Source organism: Diospyros lotus, chromosome 1, assembly GCF_014633365.1.
Source record: "Diospyros lotus cultivar Yz01 chromosome 1, ASM1463336v1, whole genome shotgun sequence".
In the NCBI taxonomy this organism is placed as follows: domain Eukaryota; kingdom Viridiplantae; phylum Streptophyta; class Magnoliopsida; order Ericales; family Ebenaceae; genus Diospyros; species Diospyros lotus.
The window spans coordinates 17,240,385-17,260,686 of NC_068338.1; the positions used below are offsets into that span (position 1 = coordinate 17,240,385).

Consider the following 20,302-nt stretch of genomic DNA (forward strand, 5'->3'; position numbering starts at 1 on the left):
CCATTACTAAATAAATTTCATTTTATTTTTGAATTTTTTTAATTATCGCTAAATAAATTTTATTTTATTTTTTATTTAATTGAATTATTTAGCGACGAGCGCTCCAGTCGCTAAATAATTTTATTTTATTTTTTATTTTTTAAATTATTTAGTGACGGGCTGTTCCATCACTAAATAAATTTTATTTTATTTTTGATTTTTTTAATTATTTAGCGACGAGTATTCCCGTTACTAAATAATTTCATTTTATTTTTTATTTTTTAAATTATTTAGTGACGGATTTTCCGTCACTAAATAAATTTCATTTTATTTTTTTAGGTTTTTTAATTATCGCTAAATAAATGTTATTTTATTTTTTATTTTATAAATTAGTTAGTGACGGGTTTACCCATCGCTAAATAAATTTTATTTTATTTTTATTTTAGTTAATTATTTAGCGACGGTTTGTCCCATCGCTAATTTAAACATTTTAATGAAAAATATTAAAAATATTTAGTGACGGAATTTTGCGTCGCTAATTCCGTCGCTAAAAATTAAAAAAAAATTAAAAATTTGGTCACGAAATTTCCTTCGCAAATCCGTCTCTAAATAGTGACGGAAAAATTTCGTCACTAAATCCGTCACTAATTAATGGATTTTTTTGTAGTGCATGTCACATCAAACTAATTATCAATGATTCGATCATTCACAATAACCACAATTATCCTATCATTTCTTGTAATGATTTCGACTAATGACCTCAAATCAATAGTCTCTAAATCTCTTGGATCCATAATCATGGTTACCGAGCTAACCTTATACCCGAATCATATCATCACATCCTAACTTCAATAGTTAGATTATTTTGCTTGTACTGGCTTTCATCAGGCTTTCACTATTCACTAAGAATAGTAACCGTATACTAGATTAGTGTCTGTATGTGAATAATACACCAGATAAGTTTCTAGGAAAGAGATGTGGGTCACAAATGGATACACTTAAATACCAAGTCTTTCCTTAACCAGAACTTTCCTAAACATGCACTTCCATTACACAACACTTAAATCCAATAACCTTTAAGCCTTTAACGGACAATTCCCAAATCTTCTAAATAGGGATTTCATCTTACGAACCCTTAGTCTCTTTCCTCTAAGCCTCCACTTGGGGTTCCTACTAACTGGTTCTATTAATATTGGATCCCGTTAAGTCTACAAACTGCTATTGTAAGACCCCGTTTCGGCATAAGGTTGCCATGTAATTTCAGTTAGATTAAAATACCGAAAAGTGGGTTTAATAATAAAATAAATTGTCGAATCAATTGTAGGAAATGCCCTAGAGAGTAATTGGCTATGAGAAATGATATGATCTTGATGAGGGTTCTAAAATGGGATTTATGGAAGTAAAAGAAATTTGAATTGAAACAGTTTTCGGTATAGATAAAATGCAGCTATGATTTAGGCTGAAAAATCGAATTATCGTAGGAGACTTTCAAAAAATAAATGAAACCCTAAGGGGGCTCCGATTTTGCTTGAGAAATAACCCTGAAGTGGTTTTAGAATAAAACAAAGGTCCAGTGATGACATATGAATGAAATTATCTTTTATCGAGTAAGTTTGAAATTATTAATTTAGGATTTAATGTATTGTAACGTAAATTAATTTGTCGTTTCAAGATATAATTGCAATTTGGGAAATTGCTAGTGAAATAGAGACGAAAAGTGAGATTTAAATGTGTAATTTTTTTATTATTATAATATAATACAATTATATATATATATATATGTACGCGTTGTGTGTGTGCGTGTGCGTGCTGTGTGTGCTCAAGAAGGAATGCGAATGGAGGCGTTGGGGGCAGATTTACGGCTAGATGGATTTGGATGTCGTGTGTGCGGGTGTGCTGGAGGAAGCCTCATGGCCGATGCAAGTGGATATATCTATATCTATCTATCTATCTATATGCTTACAAGAATGAAAATGAAATCAGAGACTTGCAGAGAGAGAGAGAGAGGTGCTGGCCGAGGCAGCGCCATGGCCGCGAGCAGCAAGCTCGATCGGCCATGGCAGCACGGGGGTGGTTGCGGCGTCGGGCGGTGCTGCGAGCAGGCGAGGCGTCCGGCGATGGAAGGCGGCGAGGAGCTGGTTGTTGCAGCGGTCTCACGCGGCCATGGCAGCCGCGAGCAGCGGCTGAGGCGCGACAGCAAGCAAGGTAGGGGGCGACGCGAGCGGGTGGCAGAGGCTGTTCGGTGGTCGGCGAAGCGAAATCCAACCGGAGGCGGCCGGTGAGGCAGGCGGCAAGGCGCGCGGGCGGCGGCTGGCATGGCTGGTTCGTGCGAGAAGAAGAAGAAGAAGAAAGAAGAAAAGGAAAGAAGAAAGAAGAAAAAGAAAGGAAAGAAAGAAGAAAAGGAAGGCTGGGCATGTGCGTGGTTGCAGGAAGAAAACAGGGGAGGCAGAAGGTGAATAGTAGAAGAGGGAAAAGAAATAAAAGAAAAAGAAAAGGAAAAGAAAAGAAAAGAAAAGGAGAAAAACGAAAAAGAAATGGAGAAAAATTTTAAAAAATGTCAGAAAAATTCTGGAAAATAGGAAATGTAGATTTATGATTATTCCGGAGACTTTGGCTAGAAAAATTGTTCGGGTACGCATTTTGAGGTAGAGGCATGCATACCGAGAAAGTTTGAAAGTCTAAGTTAAGGTAAATAAAATTCTTTAAATTTTTTTTAAAAAAATCATAAATATTATTTTATGTATTGTCATAGTAAAATATTTGAGAAAATAATTGAGAAATATTTAGTTTAGATTTATTAAGGAAAAATATAAATAAATAAGAGAAAAAATAAAGAAAATGCAAGAAATTATAAAAAAATAGGTTTTAATGCTTATTTAAATAAATGTAATGATTAGAATGCTTTGAGCCTTAAGTTGAAGTGACTTGTGCGAGTTTTGAGATTGGCACGCAAATCAAGATGATGCACGTAAATCGAGGCAGTCGCTCACTTGAGGTTAAAAGCTCGCTTCTTGAGGCTGAAGAAAATTTCAAAGATAAGCTAGTTTTCTCAAAACTTAATTTATTTATAAAAGGTATTTTCTAAAAACGTACCCTACTGTTTGAAATGGTATGCCTATATGTTTGATATGATGTATGCTTTAAAGTATGTTTTGGCATGTTATCATATTATGTTACGATGTGTTTGCACGTAGATGCATTGACATGTTATTATGAGATGCATACATACATAAACGTTACCATCCATCATGCATTGCATATGTTTGAGAGTACGGACAAGCAACGTCGGCTCAGGCCGGTATGAAAGTTATTAAAGGCTTGTCGGCTCAAACGACCAAGTGGAAAGGACATTGTTACATTTTGCACTCATGCATGCAAATTTATAAATGAATGCTTACTTAGATGATTCATCATCTAACTTAGGCTTTGCCTTTGGAATATTCAAACGTTCCAAATGGAGATTGTAGTAGAAACGATGATGAATGAGGCATGACATGGCACTTAGCAAAGTGCATGATGAAATGAATGTGAAAGGAATGTATGATATGTGGCCCATGTATTTAAGTTCTGCTACTTTGTACTCTGAACGTTTTGAAAGTCCATGATGTAAGATATGATTTATGATTGAAATTTAAGAAATGATAATGTATAACCCTATTTAGGGTTAATGTTGGTTGAAAACTTATATTATATATTAAGTTATGTTGAGATGTTATGTTCCATTGATGAATAGTCTTGTATTAAGGATTAAGTTCGAGAAGCGATGATATAAGAGCTGATTAATGATTAATATTAAGATGTCAGGTTCAATTTTAACTTCCGCATTTGATGTATATGATGATTCTCTTTTGAGATAAATGTATGAAAATTTTGGGATAGATAAGAGCAATTATATGGTTTAGTCGTAGTTTTAAATAGAAAAAAATTATTGTCCTAGAATTATCCCAGTTTATAAATCGTCTGAGAAAGTGGGGCATTACAGCTATTCCCTAATCTCCAAATAGGGTTTAACTCTGATATCAACTACAATCAGAGTCACTTAAGTCTTCCATTAAACTTAAGCTCTGATACCAACTGTAATGCCCCGTTTTTTCGGGTGCGTCATAAATTGGGACAATTGTGGGACAATAAATTTTTTTCCTTTCAAACTAATCCTAAATCACATCATTCCTTGTATCCGTCCTAGAATTCCCATACATCAATCTCGAAAGAGAATCATTATATATATCAAATGCGAAAGTAAGGATCGAACCTGATATCTTAACATTGATCATAAATCAATTCTTACATCATCGTCCCTTAACATAACTTAATACAAAGTATAGGTTCTCAACATTAACCCTAAATAGGATTATACATCATTATTCCTTAAAAAGTTCAGATTTCAAAGTAATAGAACTTAAATACATTAGGCTACATAACATACATTTCATGCACCTTGCTAGGTACCATTTCATACCCCATTCTTCCTCGTATCTATTACAATCTCCATCTGGAACGTTTGAATATTTTAGGGACAAAAATCAAGTTAGATGATGAATCATCTAAGGGTATAGAAAACATATTTTGTGTATGAATGCAATGTTTTACTCATCATAAAGGTTAATTACACCCTTTATGCTACTCACAATTTTTGCGGCCACCTCTTTCGAAGCATGGGTGTATGGGTGCACCGTTGGTAAAGCAACGGTGCCAGTTCGTACTCCTTACGGCCACAATGCGTGTGATCGATGATATCAACGTGTAGATATGCATTTCATAGCATGTCATGTATGCAATCTACATGATGGATACATATTAAAGCATGTCAATATGATGAAAGCATTCCTGAGGATCGGGGTTTGAAACATAAATAACCTACATCAACCATTTTCCATAAAACTAAATCTAGTTGGGATGTACCACTTATCTTCTTAAGCTTATTGGGATACCTCGATATTCGCATCTTACCTCGAAATTCGTGCATCGCCTCGATTTGCGTGCTAACCTCAAAATTCGCACAAGTCACTTCAACTTTAAGTCTCAAATCATCCTAATCACCATATTTGATTAAATAAGTATTAAAACCTATTTTTCAAAATTTCTTACATTTTCTTTATTTTTCTTTCTATTTCTTCCTATTTTTCCTCAATAAATCCAAACTAAATATTTCTAAAATATTTTCTCAAATATTTTACTACGAAAATTTATAAAATAATATTCCCGATTTTCTGAAATTTTCTAGAGAATTTTACTTACCTTAACTTACCTTCTCCGACTTCCTCGATATGCGCGTCATATCCTCAAAAAGCGTGCTTGGATAATTTTTCTTTCAAAAATCTCTGAAAATATTACTAAATCTTCAAATCCTACTTTTCAGAAATTTTTCCATTTTTTTCTTCCATTTTCTTTTCCTTTCTTTTCTTTCTTTTTTTTTTTCTTTTCTTTTTCTACGATTCATCATCTCCTTCCTTTGGCTTCTGCGCACGCAACACCTACAACCGGCTCTTTCGCCATGCCCAGCTATCGCTGTCTGCTGCTCCGCTCGCGCTGCTGCTGGCACCTCCGCCACACCACCGCCCGCTGCAACGGCCGCACCACCGCCCGCCACTGATAGCTGCTCGCGGCCACCGTTAGCCATAGCTGGTTGCTGCCTCATTGCAGCGGCTTGTTGCCATGGTTGCTGCTTCTATGTTACCAGCTTTGGCTGTCTCCGGTCATCGTTCCAGACTCCATTGAGCTTCCTTGCGGCGGCTCCAGCTTCACCCCACTTGCGTCTCGCCTTCCCCGTGAGTTGCCATGCTTGCTGCGATAATGCCATGGCCGCGCCTCCATCTACCTTCCATCTCTCTCTCTCTCTCTCTCTCTCTCCCTCCCTTACTTCTCTCGGATTGCCCAACCCAAGCTCTTTCTCCCTTGCATCTCTCGGCCAAAGCTCTCTCTGGCTTGCCATTTGCTTGCTTCCATTTCTCTTTATTTATAGGTAATTCCCTTGCCTCGAGCCTGCCATGGCGCCATCCCTCAATGCGTGAAAATCTTCACTTGCAAAAGAAAGAGTGGCCATCAAGTTGTAGGGCATGGCTGAAGCTTGCAGGGCGTGGGATGATTTGCAGAGGCATGGCCTCACGCGCACTGATACGCACACATATCACGTGTACATATATATAACTACATACTACATTAATATATATAGGAAACTGTGTAATTAAATTAAGAAAAGTTACACATTAAACCCCAAATTTCATCCCTATTACACTAGTGCAATTCCCTAATTGTAACTACGGCCTTAAACCTCAAATTAATTTGCACTACAATACCGAAAACGCAAAATTAATAACTTCAAAACTTAGTCGAAAAGGATGATTGGTCTCAGTGTCCTTACCGGGCTATTGCTTCATCCCGAAACCACTGAAGGGTTGATCCTTACGCATAATTGGAGCCCCCCTAAGATTTCGTTGATTTTTTGGGAGTCCCTTGTGACATTTCGGTTTTGCAGCCTAAATAATAATTGTATTTTATTTGTACCAAAAACTGTTCCCGATCTGATTTCTTTCGATACCATAAATCCTATCTCGGGATGCTTATCAACGCCGTATCATTTCCTTTAAACAATTTCACTCCGAGGCATTCCCTATAGTTGATTTTGTACTTATAACTACTATTAAGCTAATTTTTCGGTCTTCTAAACTTATTGAAATTACGTGGTAACCTCATACGAACATGGGGTATTACAATTTTGGTACTAGAGATAGCTATTGAATATCTGGGGGCTTAAGAGAAAATATTAATTTATATTACCTTGGGGAAATAGGAAAAATATTTGGTAAATTCGAGTATAAGTGAAATTAGTAATCTAAGGTGTATTACCCTACGCATGTTTGCCTAATGCGGGCAAACTTAGGGTGGCATAGGCCCCATATACCCCCTACATGCTTGCGCCAGGTAACATACGTGAGCAACTGATCAAAGCCCCCACAACCCATTAAGATTAAGTTATCTTTATTGCAAAGAGGTTGGCCTCATCATTAGGGCATAGCTATTTGCCAACCTTGCTAGTTATCCATCTTCAGTTGCAAAAAGTAACAGACATGACAACCACATAAGGTATGCAACTTTCTAAGCATGGTGTGTTTTTTTATGTATGTTTTGTTGCTTATTAAACTCATTCAATCCTTAATTAACTCGAGCATTAAATAATAGATCATACATGGAATTAATCACCAATATATTTGTTAAGAAACATGATAACACTAGAAGAAAAGTAGCTTTTAGTGGCGGTCAAAAGATATTTGTCACAAATACAACTATTGGTTGCGGCCAAAAACTGTTTGTCACTAAAAAATGCATGTTTAGTGGTGGCCGCAGAAACTGGCCACTAAAGAACTCATTATTTGTGACACCCACGATTTGTGACCACTAAATGTGCATTATTGTGATAGTCGACCGTGGCAGCCACTAAAAATTAGGGTAGTGGTCATATAAATCAAGTTATTTTGAGAGGGTCGGTATTGGCGGTCACTAAAAGACGATTATTAGTGACGACCATGTGTGGTGGTCACTAAAAGTGGATTATTTGTGACAGTTGAACATGGCGGCCACAAAAACAAGCAAGCTTATTTGTAACAGCCATTGGTTCATTATTTGTGTATTATTGCATGTGTTATTGTGTAGCTTGAGTTGTGGTTCATGGCACAGTTTGTGTGCGGAATGCAAGCAAGGTAGTTTATATAGCCTCTTTGTTTCCTTATGCTTGTTGAATTTTGTGACTCACTCTTGCTCTCCATTTAGGTATGATTAGTGGTTAATTTTGTAAAATTTTGTTATAATTATAACCCTTGTTTTGATTTTAAATTGGTTTAATTGAATAGTTATTTACAATATATATAAATATCTATAATATATAATATAATATATAAACATAATACATATATATATATCCATATAAGTGCATCTCATGTGTGCATATCATATAATCATGCATAATATATAATATATTAATATCACATATGTTCACGAGGGCTTGCTTGGAGGATAAAATTATTAAAATTGTAATTGAAGCCCAATTTAGAAGACCCAACAAGGAAGGTCAACATTTAATTGCAAGTTAGAATGAAGAAATAGCCCATCACATGCCCATTAAATTGAAGGCCCAAGGCCCAACACATGTTTAAAACCTAACTTGAGCAAGCCTATGGAAGACATCATTTGGAGAAGGACTAAGCATTATTTTTAATCCTAATGAAAATCAAAAACCCAATTGTAGAAATCTATTTTTATTCTTTTTAATATTTATTTTATGAGTGCTTTATTAGGTATATATTATAGTTAAAATCCATTTAACTTTAAGTGTGTGAGTGCCCATTAGATATAATTATGTCTAGTTGAATAATTGAAATTGTGTGGTTTGTATTGCATCTTGTGGGTTATAAATAGCTCACTTGGTTGCACTTGTAAGGGGATTATTATTCTTGAATCAAAGTTTAGTTGTTTTCTTATATTTTCTCTTTGAGAATTGTTCTTGTTCTTTATTGTTATCTCATGTGATCTTACTTTCTTTCTTTCTTCTCTTGAATTCTTATGTCATTTATTGTTACTTAATTATCCATCGCCTAAATGGCCGGTTAATTTATGTCTTTAAATTTCTGCAATTTTAATTCCTGTCATTTAAATTATCCACCACCTAAATGGCCTGTTAATTTCTGTTATTTTAATTCATGTCATTTAAATTCTGTTATTTAAATTACGGAATTTAAATTTATGTCAATTAACTTTCAAATGGAGATGAGTGGCTAAATTCAATTTTGGGTTAAGGCAATGATAGTGTTAAACACCAATGATTCCCAAAGAAAGTTGCACTTTAAATGAGTGACATTAATTTAAATTTCAGTATGAGTGTGTATTAATTATTAAGAAAATCACTAGGTTTGGATTAGAACGTAAGCCTAACTTATACCTTTCATGCCACGCATGAGAGTTACTAGAACTGGAAATGTTATCATACCCAAACCCGGATAATTAATTTAGTTGTGTTTGTGTATTAATTGCAATCAGATTTATGGTACTATCCAATTTTATATTCACACATTTAGCATTTATTTCAACTTCTGCCTTACTTTATTTCCTAATATTTGTTATCTAAAAATCTATAAAAAAAACCTTGTTGCCAATTCGTTCAAATGCGTGTGCGTGTGTGTGACATTCTTTTTCTTTTGCCATAAATAAAACTCTCAGTGGACGATTTGGACTCATCCAGAAAATATAAATTTAAATTTGGACTATAATTGCACTCGTACACTGATGAGTATAAACCTCTCACCAAAATAAAGGAAAAAATATAAAATTTTTATTGTATTTTGTTTTTTGTTTTAATTGCAGGGTAAGAGTGCAGTCAAGGGAGGAGAAAAGCGATGGTTAGGGGCAATGTTTGATCCAACATGATAGAATGTGTATAGGGCAATCCCAGTTAAAGACCCTTGAGAGAGTGGTTGTTGTTCTTGGGTGTGGGAGGATGTCGTTTTGTTTTCTTTTCTGTCGTTGTGTATGGTAACATCCTAGTGGTTCTTGTTGTGTATAATCTCTTCCATACTTGACAGCTTATCTATATATATTATGCTTCCGTTGTGTTTTTGTATATTTATTTTTCTCTTCTCTAAGGACTCTACATTGGCTTTCCTGGCTTAAAGGTTGTTGGGTTGGGGTTCCTTACAAAATCTACTAACTCTTGAATTAGTATTAAATAAAATGAATGAAGACTTGAAGGTTAAAAGGATAAGAAAACCTTAGTCCTAAAAATAAATAAAGAGAAGACATATGTATGCTATATGGCTATAAAAAAAAAAAGATATGTTAGCAAAACTCCAAGAGGCATTTAAAGAATTATATATAAAATTTCAATCCACTAAGAAATAATCAAAAAATTCTAAAAAATCACACAAAGAAAAAAAATGATAAATTAAAAAATGAAATAAAGAACTTAAAAGAAAAATCACAAAAGTTGATGATAAAAAATGAAAGTAAGGTGAATGATCAATTAATCAAACTTCATGAAGAAAACAAATTTCTAGAAACTCAAAATAATAAATTATTACTAGAAAAGAATGCCATTGAAAGAACCTTAGTCACATTAATTTCAAAGAAAAATTCTAGACCGAAACTAAAGTATAAGACAAAATGGAAACAATTTAGATGGAAACCCCAACCTAGTAAGATTTACTTCTAGTGGCCTCACTTTTCCACCTAAACTCTTGTATTCAGTTTAGTTTATCAAGGCGAGATTTTTGTGTATGTACTCATTTTTGCAAATCAAACCTAGTTTAATGCATAACACATATTAAGAAGTCTAAATATACAATTCATTACAAAATAACAAGGTTTAAAGAAAAAAAACCTTTGGGCTTTTTGTCCGAAGGTCTTTAGAAACCCAAAGAATAAATTTATAAGTCACTATGATTGAAAATATGAATGTAAAAAAGTTATTTATTTATGTTGAGATAAAATAACGTGTCTTAATTAAAAACTAAAGTTACGTTCTCTTTATATTTTTAATTTTTAGTTTTGAATTTTAAATTTATTTTCAATTTTTGGTTTTAATAGTCTGTTTTTAGAAAACAGAAAAAGTGTTCTTTTTGTCATTTTGAAAAATTATTTTTTAAAATAAAAAATTAGAAAAACGCATTTATTTTAAAATTTTGAGAAAAATTATTTTATAATATTTTATTCAATGAATTTGATTATTAAATGATAAAATTTATTATTTTTAATAAAATTTTACTATTAAAATAAAATAATAAATTTAATTAATAAATTACTAATATCTGAGTGATAATTTATATTAAATATTATTATACATAATATATGTAGTATACTTAATAATATATTATATGTTATCCTATATTTTTAATTATAATATAGATATACTATATTTTTTAAATTTTAAATAAATATATAATTTTATTTTTGAAATTTAAGAATAATTTTTTTTCTTTTTTTCTTCTTTTCTTTTTTATGGCCAAAACATAAAAAATTGATTTTGTTTTCCATATTTTAGACTAAAAGATTGTTTTAACTGAAAACAACCAAAACAACATTTTGTTCCTTTGAGTTTCCTTTATAAAACTTTTTCTTATTTTTAAAATGCATTTTCGAAAATGACAAAGTAAATGCATTTTCATTGTTTTAAAAAATTGAAAACTAAAAATAATCTAAAAATAACAAAGAGAACGCAACCTAAGTTTGTACAATGGGTTTAGCATGTATAATATATTTGATATTAACAAAGTAAAACCTACACATACTTCTAGTGCATTACATAAAATCACGTATAACATCTACAATGCTATACAATTTCAAATTTGTGCTTATTTCAAAAGAATTCTCTTATAAGAATGATGTCATTTTTTATAAGTAGAGTGATAAATAAGTCAATCTATATATTTTTTCTTGTGAGTTAAAATTGTCAATATATTTTAAAAGGAGTTAAAAAAGACATTGTATTTTAAATTTAGAGACATATTAACTATTATGGTAGATATTAATTTTATATCATCTAATAATATTTTAATATTATTAACAATGTTAACTTTATCCTTAATCAAACACGAATTCAAAAATTAAACTGAAAATCAAAGTCCAAATTATGACCAAATAGTTTGTGATCACCATCTAGAATTCTTGCATTAAACTGTGACTCCATGCATGGGGTTTCTTCAAATCTCAATTTGACTGTTTGCGGCTTTGTGACGTTCTTTGAATCTTGAATTTGGAATTCGATTTTGAGTTTTGATTGAAAAGAGAAACATTTTAAAAATCCTACGTCGATGGCTACTTTGTTCTCTATTTCGATGATTTCAACATAAGCATTCGAATAATTTTTTAATAATTTTTTCTTATTTTCTATTTCAAAATCCACTTTTGCTAAAAAAAAAAAAAATTAAATTGAAAGAAATATCTTTTTTTATTCCTTCTTAAAATTGTTGAACTAAATGGTGTTTCTTCAAATTCAATTGATTATGAAACTTAAATCAATGATAGCCTGAGAAGTGTCAAAACCGTGTTGTGGGACAAGAGATCATTGAATGGAAAGGGAGAGACGTAAAAACAATTAAGAGTCAATACAACATTCAAGACTTTGATTTGCGTCCACTGGAGAGGACTGAGTCAAAACGTCTAATTGAAGCACCCAAACAGTGGGTTTGAACTGGGAGACTAGTAGTGTCGCCATTAAGTACAATTTTATTGAATATGAAATTGGTTAAATGCAGCGAGATGGCCTATTCTCGTCACACTTAAAAGGTGAAATTTCTCACTTAAGGGCCCCTCTTCGTTGGCCTCACATATGGAGAGAGAAAGTTAATTACGAAACTCAACGACCAAGGATCAAACATGGGATTTTTTATCGACTATATAGCAGCTATAATCCACCCATCTTCAAGACGTGCCCGCCCGCCCCCAATTGCTGGGCTATGCCTACAGGGGCGCCTATTTTCGTCACTCTTCCTTGAACCATGATTTGCAAAAGAAGAAAATAGATTGGGAAGGGGAAAAAAGTGTGGTCTTAGTTTAATCTTGGTATAATAGGGATGTAATGCCTATTGTTGTGACCAAATTACAACAATATATTTATAATGTAGGAAAAATGATCTTATCGTTCACATGTAAGAATTGTTAGGAGTTCAAAAATAATCAAGCGGCTGAAAAATGATGGGGGGCTGAGGGATAATGATTTGTTGATGCTGATGAATAGGAGCTTGAAATAACAACTGGCCTAAAATAATTAACTAGACTAGAGAATTGACTGGCCTAGAGAACTAATTGACCTTGCAAAATGAACAAACAGTGAGAGGAGCGGGAGACCTTTCTGCGCAAACCCTCCGATACTTAAGTTAGTGCAAGCTCGAGAGAAAAATGGAGTTATAATAGATGAATGAGTGTACCTGAGCGAGGAGACAAGCCTGCTATTTATAGAAAGGGGAGAGGGGGACACGTGACAGCCATCTCAAATTTTTTGGATAACATATTCTAGGTATATTCTTGACAAATTTTGCAGTGTATTCAGTCTGTTAAAGAAACACAAAATTCAAGGATCAAGATGCTCTTGATGGTGATCATTTGGCGATGACCATGGCATGAACCGAAAGGCTCTCCGTTAGAAACCGAGACTTTTGGTGGTGGCCTAGGCGTGGCCACAGTTTTCAATGGGGGCTTGAACCGAGAGCCTCTCGGTGGTGCAGCTTGAATCGAGAGCCTCTAGTTGAACCAAGTGGAGGTCTCTCGGCCTCCATTTGCTACTCTTCTCTTGTTTCTCTTACTTTGCTCCTTTAGGTAATTTTGTTGGGTGTATTTAACCCATATTCATAAATTGGACCCGTGTCTATTTTTTGATATTTGTTGGGTATATCAATTGCTCCCTAGTCTTTATGCCGAGTGCCCTAGGCAGAAGAGTATTATGCCCTGCAAATTCAGCGAACCCCTCTTGTCCAATTTTTACAATTTGTAGTTAGAAAATTTCTATGATCATATTGTTTTTGAATTCCTTTGTAAAAAGGGTACATTGGAATTTAATTTTTCTATATAAACCCTTATCTAACTAAATTATCTTTGCAAATTCTTATATTAAAGTATTGTATTCTATTTAAAGTTTGTGATATTATTAAAATATAATAATAAATTTATAACTGCGAGAGAGTATTTGTCTTGAATTTTTAGTGTTTATGAGACTTATAAAATAAAAGATAATAAGGGATACACGGTATCACTCGCACAAGTTATTTAATAATTAAGTCAAACTCACTAAAAATAAAAAAAAATTCAAATAATTTGTATAAAAGCATTTATGTATCTCAATCAGAAGAGTAACTCTTTATTTATAAAGATTGAGACTATTAATTGGCTGGGGAAAGGAGACATCCGAGTCTTTTCAGATTGCCTGTTATGAATTTATGTGCAAGAATTTTAAAAATTATTTAATGCATTCTGATTGTGTAATATCATGATTCACTTGATGGATTTTGGGAGGGTCTTTTGGGTTGTATCCAGAAAAGAGCCTCTAGAAGGGTAATTGAGATAGGCTTCCACGTGATAGACTTTGGGAGGGTCTCTTGGGTTGTATTCAGGAAAGAGCCTCCATATGGGTAATTGAGATAGACTTCCAAAGTTGCCCGTATGGGAAGTTCAGCTGGTCATAACTGGAGACACAAAATGTCTCCAAGATAAAGTTTGGTACGGAATAGACTTCCAAAGTTGTATCCAGGAAAGAGCCTCCAGAAGGGTACTCGAGATAGACTTCCAAGAAAATCTCCTAAAGACTACTTTGTTAAGAAAATTTCCTCAGTCTCTCTTTAGCCTTCTACCTTCAATGTTCTCAATTAATGTAGAAACCATTTTTTTAAAAATGGTTATGTAAAATATGTTTTTACTTAATGAGAAAAAAAAAAAAATTAATTGTGTTTATAATAATAATAATATTATTTTTTTTTTTTAGATTACGCTCTATCACTCGTGTCTTTGTTGTTCGGCCTTACGATTCCAGCATGAAAGATAAATCAGGAGATCTAATAGGCAGATTTTAACCTCTAGTATAACTGTAAACGTGAGAACGACAAGTATTTTTTTATTTTCAAGATTATTTCTTATTTACTGAACTATCTCTTAATCAGGGCACGAATACGGGATATAAGGCCCAAAAAGTAACACCCCAATAAATTTTTTCTTTGTCACTCACGAGGACATAATAATATTATTATTCAAACTTAATACCATCAATGCAATATTTGTAGCACTGAGATGAATCGTCCCATTAACGAGATAACTTTTAGCTTTTGTATTCTATTTAACCTTGGCTCAATAAAAGAAGAGGGTGGATAAGGTGGTCATCTATAGATTCCAAGTCAAACTAATTTTATTTAGATTTGCATCATTTTTATATATGTGTGCGTACATACACACACACAAAAGGAACAACACAGACTTATAATGAAAAATGCTATTTGTACATAAACTTGGTTACATAAAATGTACAGGGATGATATATTATGAAATATCGTGATATTTTGATCAAAATATCACGAAAATATTGCGATATTTTGAGTTCATCCCTTCCTCCCTCTTTCCCTCTTTCCTTCGCTGCTACAACCTCACTTGCGGCCGTTCTTCGCCTCCGCCTGGTCTCGCCGCCACCTCGTCTCGCCAGTGCCTTGCCTCGCCTCGTCGCCTCTACCGCCTCATCGCGTCGCCTCGATCACCTCGCCTCGCCGCTGCCTCTGTTGTTGGAGTCGACGGTGTGAGAAGGAGAGCGAAAGAGAGAGAGATGCTACATTTTGGTCATTTGAATTATTAATTCTGTAAGATTTGTTGTGTACAAATAGGATGACCCGACTTCAATATATACAAAACCTCAATCAAATGGACGGGACTGACTTTAATGGCCACCAACTTACTTTTAGAAAGAAATTTCTATAGGGACAGAGACAGCACTGACTTTTCTGTAGAGAGAGAGAGTTGACGGTCAATTCTTGGGGTGTGAGATGTTTCTATTTATTCCTCGAAGAGCTTGCCAAAACTTCCATGGCTGCTCCAACCTTCATCTTTCTCATTGTCTCTGCGATATGGAACGTAGCAGCGGCTCAAACAAGAGGAGGAGGAGGAGCTCGCAATATAACAAGAGGATCTTCTCTCACGCCCACCGGCAACTCCTCGTGGCTCTCCCCCTCCGGTCACTATGCCTTCGGATTCTACCCCCAAGGCGCCGGCGGCTATGCCGTCGGAGTCTTTGTGGCCGGAATTCCGGACAAGACGGTGGTGTGGACTGCAAACAGGGATAATCCGCCACCGGCTACCACAAATCTCACCCTTCAGCTCACTGTTGATGGCACGTTCATACTGCAGTCTCCGCAAGAGCAGAGCAGCCCCATTGATGACGCTTGGCAGAACATTTCTTCGGCTTCCATGCTCGACACCGGCAATTTTGTGCTCTATAACTCCGATCAGGAGAAAGTCTGGGAGAGTTTTGAACACCCAACTGACACAATTCTACCCGGTCAGACCCTCTCAGTAAACCAAGAGCTGGTCTCCGCCGCTTCGGAAACTGATCACGCGTCGGGGATTTTCAGGCTCAAGATGCAAAGTGACAGGAATCTTGTCCAGTACCCAGTGAATACTCCAGACACGGCCCAATTCGCATACTGGTCATCGGGGATATATGGAACAGGGGATCAGGTCACTCTGAATCTCGACAATAGTGGCCGCCTCTATTTGTTCAACTCAAGTATCGTCCTAAGAAACATAACCGAAGGAGAACCTTCAAAGGAAGATACGATTATCATGATGAGACTTGATTCAGATGGCATCTTCCGAGTGTATTCACACAGCTTGGAGGGGAACGGCATCTGGTCAGTTCTGTGGCAATCTACAACTGATAAGTGTGCTCCGAAGGGTGTCTGCGGTGTAAATGGATTTTGTGTCCTAAATGACGGCAAAGCCACCTGTAGCTGCCTTCCAGGATTCGATTTTGTTGACCCGAGCAATAGCACTTCTGGGTGTGTGAGGAATTTCATTGCGCAAAGTTGCAGAGACGAGCATCGGAGCACTGAGAATGATATGAAGGATGTGGAGAATGTCGGGTGGGGAGGTGAAGATAATTCCTACTTGGAGCTATCGTCAGTGACAAAGGAAGAGTGTAAAGAAGCCTGCCTTAAGGACTGTAACTGCGAAGCCACCGTGTTTGAGAACGGCAAGTGCAGAAAGCTAAGGCTTCCTCTGAAGTACGGGAGAATATTGTTGGGAGAGGGCTACACTGCTACTACTTACGTCAAGGTGGGCACATCTGATCAACCAGTGATCCCCAGTAAAAATCCTGAGAAAGAAATCAAGAAAGAGACGAGAGTGGGCATTCTAATCACTGGTGTTTCGCTTGCTGGGCTTGCCTTTGTGGTTGTGATAATTTCTGGAGTTGTCATTTACAGAAACCGCATTTGGGTGTACAGAATGATCTCTGAGAAAGCGAATTATGAATTGGGTGAAGATGTGTGTCTACGGGCTTTTACTTTCTTTGAAATGGAGCAGATTACGAATGGATTCAAGCATGAGCTGGGTAGAGGATCTTCAGCAACGGTTTTCAAAGGGATCATTCCGCACACCCAAAAGGTTGTGGCTGTGAAGAGACTAGAGAAAATGCTAACGGAGAGTGAACAAGAATTTCATACGGAGGTCAAGGTGATTGGAAGAACTCATCACCGGAACCTTGTTCGTCTGATTGGTTATTGCATTGAAGGAGCAAATAGGCTTCTTGTGTATGACTATATGATCAATGGATCACTTGCAAATCTTCTCTTCACGGCTAGAAACCAGCTAAATTGGGACGAAAGGATTGGGATTGCTCTTGACATTGCCAGAGGCATCCTATACCTCCACGAAGAGTGTGAGACACAAATAATCCATTGTGACATAAAGCCTCATAACATACTCATGGACGAGAACATGATCGCTAGAATCAGTGACTTTGGATTGGCAAAGCTTTTGAAACCAGACCAAACTAAAACCTTTACCAGGATAAGAGGGACAAAGGGGTATGTGGCACCAGAGTGGCATCGAAAACTCCCTGTGACAGTCAAAGCAGACGTCTATAGCTTCGGAGTTGTGTTGTTAGAGATCATATGTTGTCGAAGTTGCTTAGATTGGAGCCTCCCGGAGGAAGAGGCGGTGCTTGAGGAATGGGTGTACGATTGTTTTGAGGCCGGGGAGTTGGGAAAACTGATTGGTGATGAAGGGATTGACAAGAGAAAACTGGAGAGAATGGTCAAAGTAGGGCTTTGGTGCATACAGGATGAACCGTCACTGCGTCCTTCAATGAAGAAAGTTGTGTTAATGCTTGAAGGGACTGTGGACATCCCTACACCTCCAAGTCCTACTTCCTTTTTGAGTACAATCTAATATGAACTCCAATTACCACCATATTATCTAAGTTGTTGTTTTTTGACCCTTATTAATTGTAATGTTCCTTGTCGTACTAGAGGAAATAAATTGGTCAATGATTGTTTACAAGGTTTAAGGTAGATTGTAATACCTGGACTCATCATGCAAAGTATGTGATGTAGGGGAAAGTTGTGGATTAATAAAGGCTTGTCACGGGATTAAAATGATATGTCTGATAAGTTCATATATATGGGTTTTTGATGAGTAATAGTTTGGGTGAAATCCTTGATAGAAGAACACCTTAGAGTTCAAATGTAATATTTGAAAATTTTAAGAATTTTTGGATATTATTTTTTTTTAAATTGATTGAAATTAGACCTAAAAAGAGGTTTAGTGGTAATTTTACTAAATAGTACCTAAGCGTAACTTATTAAAATTGTATAAATAGATCATTTTTACTAACTGAGGGAACCATCTTTGAGCACAAAATTCTATCTAAACTAAATCAAATTAATTAGGTCAAACTCGATATTAGACTTTGTAGATGAGATTAAGATGAAGTGGTGGAGACCAAGTTCAATGAAAAATGTTAAGTGGATTGAAAGTTATTCAAACTCGAAATTAATTGAAACACATAATTGATCAATTTTAATAAATTGATTAAAATTATGCCTAAAAGGAGGTTTAGTGATAATTTTACTAAATAGGACCTAAGCATAATTTATTAAAATTGCATAAATAGACTTGTTGTTGCATGGATGTAACAATTAAATTTATTTGTTCAAGAACCTTAGCAAATAGCCGATAGGACTCAACGAGAAGGAAGGGAAAGGAACTGCCAAAGGGGATCAGTAACCAAGGGCTCGACTCATTGTTCGGAAGAGCAAAATGATGGAGCATCGAATAAACATGATGGATGAGCACTAAAGAGGCAGGGATCACTACAAGAATTTGAGGGTTTTACCCACACACGTAAATGTGGGTAAAAGTTACTTTATGTGTCAACTATAATTTTTCTTTACACACAATGCAAATGTCAAGATGTGTGGGTAAAAGGGGGTTAGGAAATAACTTTCACCCACACATATATCTGTAGGTAAATATTTCTGTATGTGTAGATATTTTTATGTCAGGAAGTTATAATTATGACGTGACTGATGACGTGGTTGATGATATGGCATGACACGTGTATTTGTTTATATGTAGGTAAGGTTAAGATTATGTGGGTAATAATATGAAAAATAATTTTCATATGTGTGGGTAAAAAATGTTATGTGTAGGTGAAAAAAATATTATGTGTGATGCAATATACTCAAGTGTATCACATGGATAAGGTCCGTGGGTTCACTATGAGGAGGTGCACAAGTGATCGGTATGAGTGAACTATGTAGGTGGGCTCTTTAGGTGAGTGATACAGAAAGACAGAAAGAGATAATGTTTGGTTGGAATGTCTTGTGCTTGCCTGAAGCTAAAGAGGCGACATGTATTTATAAAGGTCGGCCATGACTTTGACACATGGTTAACACGTGACACGAGGATGCAAGGATTACATAAGTCTCCTATTATATCTGATGGTCCTAGGGTTAGGCATGCATGGAGAACTTAGGTGAGAAACATCTTCGAGAAGGGTCCTAGAAGAAAAAAAAAAAAAAAGCCTTCGTTGGATGGCCTTATCGCCATGAGGAAACAAGGGTTAAGATCTTGGGGGTCTTCATGTGACCTAGGAAGTCACCAAAGACTTGATTGATTGCTTACGATGATGCTAGAGAGAGTTATTCGTGGGTACTTGTGAAGGAAAAGCTGGAGGCATAGTGCGGGGTGTGACGAGGCATGTGGTATGGTGTGAGAAGGCACACGAGTGTGTTGGCCAAAGAGCGTGCAATGGACATGTTAATCTATAATCGATCAATCAGAGTCCCCATTCGAATAATGTAAGAACCAATAACATTTAAGAAATCCTATTACCACATAATTTTGTCACATATTTTTAACGCCTTAAGAATAAGATTCTCAAACAAGAAATCTAGGGATTCATTCATACAATAAACTAGAGAGTAATTAATGAATGATGAAAATTTGTTTTTATAAAGATATACAAAGATACATCAAATGTAAATGTATTTATACACACACTAGACGTCATCTAAATCTAGCATTAGGGCACATCTCTAGTAGATACAATCCCTCTTCCAATATTTGGGGATCAACTAGATGCCCCCAAGTCATTTTCTTCACTAGTTTTCACCCTTCTAGTGGTTTCAGGTCAGCTAGCCACTCTATTCATCCCAGGCAATTCAGGTCATCATTACCCAACAAACAACATGCATAATGATGAGTTCTATAATGACTGTTGATTATTAAATATTGTTGTGTAATTTGAATACTTGTGATAATATTTTATTTAATTGATAACTATGTGCGTTTGTAGTAATTTGTG

The 20,302-nt window shown here is 35.4% G+C and overlaps 1 protein-coding gene across 1 annotated transcript; it reads left to right on the top strand.

Moving 5' to 3' along the window:
* Positions 1 to 15,477: 15,477 nt before the first annotated feature.
* On the top strand, positions 15,478 to 18,013 carry LOC127795154 (G-type lectin S-receptor-like serine/threonine-protein kinase LECRK3). Its single transcript, XM_052326648.1, has one exon. It carries the CDS (start codon positions 15,520 to 15,522, stop codon positions 17,881 to 17,883), a length of 2,364 nt encoding a protein of 787 aa, XP_052182608.1. The 5' UTR covers positions 15,478 to 15,519; the 3' UTR covers positions 17,884 to 18,013.
* The last annotated feature ends 2,289 nt before the right edge of the window (positions 18,014 to 20,302 follow it).